Here is a 6132-nt window from a genome sequence, read left to right on the forward strand (position 1 = left end):
TCGTACGGCAACTGGCCACCCAAGGCGCTCGGCCCGCCGCTCGCCGCCAAGACCTTCCCGTTCGCCTTCAACTCGGTCAACATGGGGCCTCTGGCTTCGCAGCCCGTCTTCTCGCCACCCAGCTCCATCGCCGCCTCCATGGTGCCCTCGGCCACGGCCGCCCCGGGCAGTGTGCCGGGGCCCGGGGCCCTGCAAGGCCTGGGCGGGGGACCCCCTGGGCTGGCTCCAGCCTCCGTGTCCTCCGGAGCAGTGTCCTGCCCTTCCGCCTCCGCCGCCGCCGCCGCCGCTGCTGCAGCCGCCTCCTCCCCCTACGTCTATCGGGACCCGTGTAACTCCAGTCTGGCCAGCTTGCGGCTCAAGGCCAAACAGCACGCCTCCTTCAGCTACCCCGCGGTACCCGGGCCGCCCCCGGCAGCCAACCTCAGTCCCTGTCAGTACGCCGTGGAGCGGCCCGTATGAGTGCCGAGCGGGTCTGCCAGCCCCGAGGACGGGGTCGGTCATTCATCGCCTCCCCACTCCCAGCCCCGAGGGGTGGACGGGGCCCTCCCCCCAGTCCACGCCCTTGGGACTAAGGCCAGGCACAGGGACCAGTTCCCCGGGGCCAACTCACCCTTGGCCCGCCCCGCCTTCTCCAGACTCCTCCTCTCCCATTTATCATTTTCAAAGATAAATGAAATAAACGTGCGCGGACCGTGAAAGGCCTGATGACTTGGAGTTGCACTTGAGCCCTTTCCCCTCATCCTCCCCCAGGTCCAAACCAGAGCTGTGTGTTCAGGAAGAGGTGAGGGCCCACGTTTCTAGGGCTTCGGTCCCCCTCCGCCGCTAACACCAGGCTGGGGAAGCCAAGGAGCAGAGGAGGGGCGCGCGCGCTGGCGTGTCTGTGTGGATGGCTTGGGGGGATTAGCCATTGGCGGGCGTTGGCTAAAGTTGGTGCTGCGGCGCCACCTTGCGGTCGTATGGAGGATAACTGGGAGATCTGGTCTGTCACACTTGCAGGTGTCACTTCTGCAATTTAGGAAGCCTAAGAACCTTAGAGAAGTTACTCCGCCTTTCTGCACCTGTTCCTCACTGTTCCAATGAGGGGCTTGGGCCTCTAACAGCAATAAAATTCTGGTCTGTAACAGACATTTATTAAGTGCCTACCGAAACTAGGATTCTTATTGAGTGTCTGCGTGTGTGCTTCTCATCCACACATCCTCTTAGACGTCTAACCTACTGATCATCCCATTGCCAGCAGCCATTTCCCACCACAGCAGATCCCTTCTTCCCCCAAATTCCCCCAAACTAGAAGTCTCCTTGAAATATTTAATTAAAAAATAGAGCAAGAAGAGGAAGGTTTCTATATAGAAATATAAATAATTCGGCTGTGGGAATCCTCCCCAGTCCCAGCCCCATCTCAGGGTCTGCTTGGCCTTCATATTAAAAACAGAAACATCAAAGTACTACACCACATCCCCTTCCCATGGTTGACGTTTCTTGTCTGTCATAACTTCCTGCCACCTTGGGGCACACATCCTGTGGGGAAACCACGCAGGGAAAACCTCCTAATCATTCTCCCAAACCTAAACCAAACCCCTCCATGGAGCCCCTTCTTTTTCTCCAACCCTTTACTCGCTCTTGGTCTTGTCTTTAACCTTGGGCATTACGTAGGTTTTGTAGAAGAAGTTGGCAAAGAGGATGAAGTAGGTTATATACAGCAGGAGCGACCAGAAGAATTGTTCCGTTGTGGTGTGGCATCCCTGTTCCTGTCTCCAGGTGTAAGCCAGGACGACGACAGTGGCCCCCATAAACATCTGCAGGATCTGCAGGCTGGTGATGAGCCTGGGAAACCACCTGGGGGGCTTCACTTGGGCAGCCCTCAGAGTGTAGTAGGTGTACATGATAGCATGCACACCATAGTTCATGGTCATAAACCAGCCGCCTGCAGGCACCTTGTTCTTGTATCCAAAGCTTGTGAACACTAGCACTGTGCTGTGGTGGTACCAGTGCACAAAGATGAGTGGCCGCTTACGCAGGATGATGAAGGCTGTGTCTCCTGGGAGATGGGGAGTCATAGCTGACATACCACCCAGTGTTGGGACCACCCTCTGCACTGAGTGTGGGGGCAAAGGGAGAATTCTCAGGGTGGGGAGAGGGGTCTTCGTGACAGAGAATCTGGAGGAGGGCTTGGGTGAGAGGTGTTGTTAGGACCATGGGGTAGGGAAGGGACTCTCCATGTGATGGGCGAGGGGGTAACTGAGGAAGGATGCAGTCGACTGGGTGCCAGAGAGACAAAACCTTGCCACTTACCAAGTTCAATGATCTTGCTGATAACAAAGAGCCAGGACCAGAATTTGACTACAGAATCGTGGAGGAAGGTGGTGAAGCACACAGTTTGCTTTAGGCTATGCCTATGTGTCAAAGTTCCCATAAAGCCCCACGTCCTCACTGCCCCCAGGATACTGAAATGGGACAGAGGAAAAGGGTGTAAGATCATTCCCAGACACCAATCCACCCTTCCCCCTCAGCCTGGTCAGGACCCAAGTTCCGCCACCTTCCCATCCTTCCAGGAGTCATGGCTTCTGAGATCCTGGAGCCAATCTGGTAAATCCAACCAGCGATCTAGAGATGAGGGCTGGGAAAGGACCAGGGAATGCTGGAGGATGGGACTGAAAGTTGACTTAAGGAACAGAATTCTTGGGATGGGTAGGAGCCTATGAGGAGATGGGTGGCAGGATGGGGGATACCAATGGGAGAGGAAATAGGGGGAGGAGGGGCTAGGGAAGTTATTGGAGGATCTTAAAGTCTGGAGAAACTTGTCGGGAGCATACAGACTCCATGAGCACAAGAGGACTCATGAGAGAACAAAAACTGTCAGTCTGGTGCCTGGGGAAGGAGAGGGGAAGCTGGGGAGGGCCCCAGAGCTGAGAGAATGGGATGGGGGAGCTGGGGGCAACTTGGGGAGTTGATGCAATTGAAGTTTCTAGAAGGCTTTTGGGGATGGAGTGAGGGTAGGCTGTACAGAATAAGCGAGGAGTGTCTTACCTGAAGACTGCGAGGCAGAAGGACCAAAGGGTGAGAGGCCCCTGCAGGTTGAAGCCCTTCCGTGCCTTCATGTAGTTGTGCCCCACAAAGATGAACAGCAGGTAGATCAGAGCTATGGGAAATGAGGCTGTCCTGGGAGGCAGAAGGCACAGGGGAGGGGCTGGTGGGTGGGTGCTGGTTAGAGAAACACCCACTCATCTCCCCGAGTGAGTGCTCTGGATTGGAGTTCCACTTCTGCCACTTACTAGCTTTGTGACATTGGAAAAGCTACTTTGTTCTCAGAGCCTCCGTTTCCTTATTTGTAAAAGGGGAAGAATACTCCTCTCCTGACAGCGTTACTATGTAAGTACTTAAGATGTACTCGGTTGGAGCATCATCCTGTACACCAGAAGGTGGCGGGTTCAAACCTGGTCAAGGCACATACCCAAGTTGTGGGTTTGATCCCCCACCAGGACACGTACAGGAGGCCACTGATCAATGTTTCTCTCTCACATTGATATTTCTCCTTCTCAAATCAATAATAGCATCTCCTCAGGTGAGGAGTAAAAATATGCCAAGGACATAGCACATGGCAGGGGCTGTGTCCACGGGTGCTGTGATCACTGCTCTCTCAGTGGGGCTGGGAGTGGGTGACAAGTGCTGGCCCATGCCTAGAAACAACACAGGCCTATGGTGTAAGAAGAGTGTGGCAAGTACCTGCCACAAATTGTCTGGAGCACAAAATCAGCCCACAGACACCTTGGAGGAGCCTGAGGGCAAGGCCAGAGAGTCGGAGGGAACATTGAAGAGCTCCCTGGCTTTGCCCCTTCCCCGCAGCTGGGACGATGGAACACTTGGAGAACAACGTGGTGATTGTGAAGGGCAGGCTGTCCCTCGGCACCAGCACTATGTACACGGGACACCCGGCCACGCGAGGCCACAAAGGACAAAGAAGAATCGTCTACAGGCTGGTGGGACTAGGAGTTCAAATCAACCCCATTCCTCAGAGACCAGTTCTCGCTACACTCTTCCCCTTGGGTTTCTGTCTCCTCACCCCATCCTTTTATTTCTTCTCCCCCCCCCCACCCCCACCCCTTCTTTCTCCAGATCTAATCTCTTTGCGGCACCACACTACCTGCACCTGCACCTTGGACAGCGGGAATGTGGAGCCGGCACAGGAGAGCCCGGTGCCATTGCGGGCAGCGTCCCCCCACCCCCGCTAATGCCAGTCATCAGGATCGTGACCTTTCCGCTGCCCCCGTCTCACCAGTACTCCTCCAAAAAGGGCCTTAGGTCCTCTAGCAGCTCGAAGCTGTAGGGCTGGAGCAGCGGCTCTTTCCCGTCCGAGGCATTCATGACTGTGCCCATTTCGTTCTGCAGACGTCAAGGCCGGGAGCTTGAGGAGCCGAACCACAGGTTGGGGGCCCGAGGAGCGAACCTGGGGGCGGGACAGAACGGACCCAGGACCCGAGGAACTCGGAGCGTCCGATTCAGACGAGCGCGCCGCGGTCGGACCCCATGGCACCGCAGCCGCCTCTGCCGTATATAACGCTGAATCGCAAAGCCGCGGCGCCGTTAGCCAATCTCCACCCAGGCGATCCCCTATCCCGCCCCTTGGCGGAAGCACACTCTCTGATTGGCCATCCTTCCATACACACGCCCACCCCAGGCCGGTCCTCGACCCCTCGCCACGCCTTTCCCTTCCCCTTTCCACCCCGACATCTCCACTCTCACTCCCTTGGCTTGGCTCCGAGGCCTCCCCAGGTACCGGGACGGCCCAGGCTTCCCCAGGAACGCCAACCTCCGCCTTCACCTCAGTTTGTTTTAATCCTGACCTACTTGACAGTGAGGATCCGAAGTGGAGGCGTCCGCGGACGCTGGTGCCCTGACCCAGAAATAGGGATACCAGTTTCCCTGCTTCCCTGAGACCCTGGAAAACTCAGGCCAGGGGTGCGGACAATCCAATCGGGGAAGCAGCAGCAAAGAGCCTCTCCCTCCCCATAGTGCCATCTGCCTCCTTCAGGTCTGTGGTTGTGGGTGGCAGGGAGGCGAATTTTAATGAATTTTATTGTCAAGCTTGTTGATGTTGATGTTTGAGAAGATGGTTGTTGAGGCTGTTGTGGTTTCTTTACAATTTCCTGAATTCCTGAACTGCTTCACAGCCTGACACCCAGTAATAACCCAGGGGAGGAAATAACCCAGGGCAGGTCACCCTCTGGGCTACTGGGATTATAGTCTTCAGGTTTCCTGGAGGCCTCCTGGGGTTAATAGGAAGGGAGATGCAGTGTATCTTCCCCAATCTGTGATTGTCTAATCAAATCTACCTTTGTCCCCTTGCCTGTGTATTCAGCCCTTTTAAGGCCTTACTCGTCTGTCTCTTATTTCTCTCCTAGGTTTTATGAGAGTGAGAAAGAAATACAAGATTTGCAAAACAAGTGCTAAGATAACTAAATACTAGTATGCAATATTTATAATCAAGATATAGCTATAAACAGCAAAGCCCACAGGCCCTGGAGCCAGAGGACCTAGATAGGAACCCCAGCTCCACTACCTGGACCTCAGCCACTGTCTGGGAAAGGGTCACATGTGGCTGAAGTCCTTGACTAAATGAGTCACAAGTGCAGTCCTTTGTCTCTGTACCTCATCACTTCTCACCTGATTACTACAGCCACTATCTTAGTCATGGTAACTGGTTGCACCATTTCCTCTAATACAGTGCTTCTCTCTCGTTATTGCATTAGAACTTGTAATGAATTCCCAAATCTGGCTGATCATAAGTATCCTGAGCTCGAGCCCCAGAGATTCTGACCCAGTAGTTGGTCCCAGACCATACTTTGAAAACCACCACTTTCTGTCCTCTTATGCCACTTTCCTGCTTAAAACCCTTCGGTATGTGTATACATACATACACATATGTACACATATATACATATCCTATCTAATAATAGACAAACATGGTAATTAACCATACCTCCAACACACTTCCCATTCGCTAATCAGGGAGATATGCAAATTAACTGCCAACCAAGATGGCAGCCGGCAGCCAGGCAGCTGAAGCAAACAGGAGGCTTGCTTACTCCAGTGATGGAGGAGGCCAAGTTTCCCCGCCTGCCGCTGCCGGCCTCTGTG

The 6132-nt window shown here is 54.4% G+C and overlaps 2 protein-coding genes across 2 annotated transcripts in view; one reads left to right on the plus strand and one right to left on the minus strand.

Annotated features, from left to right (window-relative positions):
* PITX3 (paired like homeodomain 3) overlaps window positions 1-508 on the plus strand; it is a 10239-nt gene extending 9731 nt beyond the window's left edge. Inside the window, exon 4 of the mRNA XM_006756661.2 lies at window positions 1-508. Coding sequence (XP_006756724.1) covers window positions 1-459 — 459 coding nt within the window. The 3' untranslated portion in view covers window positions 460-508.
* A 606-nt stretch (window positions 509-1114) lies between these two features.
* On the minus strand, window positions 1115-4567 carry ELOVL3 (ELOVL fatty acid elongase 3). Its single transcript, XM_006756493.2, has 4 exons — window positions 4271-4567; window positions 3025-3156; window positions 2290-2441; window positions 1115-2035 (listed from the first exon to the last, which is right to left on the minus strand). Exons 1-4 carry the CDS (start codon window positions 4369-4371, stop codon window positions 1608-1610), a joined length of 813 nt encoding a protein of 270 aa, XP_006756556.1. The 5' UTR covers window positions 4372-4567; the 3' UTR covers window positions 1115-1607.
* Between the last annotated feature and the right edge of the window lie 1565 nt (window positions 4568-6132).

Source organism: Myotis davidii, unplaced genomic scaffold (genome assembly GCF_000327345.1).
Source record: "Myotis davidii unplaced genomic scaffold, ASM32734v1 scaffold332, whole genome shotgun sequence".
Classification (NCBI taxonomy): Eukaryota; Metazoa; Chordata; class Mammalia; order Chiroptera; family Vespertilionidae; genus Myotis; species Myotis davidii.

Excerpts from the sequence above, each read along its gene's own strand:
- ELOVL3 (XM_006756493.2), bottom strand. The coding sequence starts at position 4,371 with ATGGGCACAGTCATGAATGCCTCGGACGGGAAAGAGCCGCTGCTCCAG. Across the intron at positions 3,157-4,270 it reads CCCTTTTTGGAGGAGTACTG|GACAGCCTCATTTCCCATAG; the intron begins GTGAGACGGGGG and ends TCTGCCTCCCAG. Across the intron at positions 2,036-2,289 it reads CAGCAAGATCATTGAACTTG|GAGACACAGCCTTCATCATC; the intron begins GTAAGTGGCAAG and ends CCCATCTCCCAG.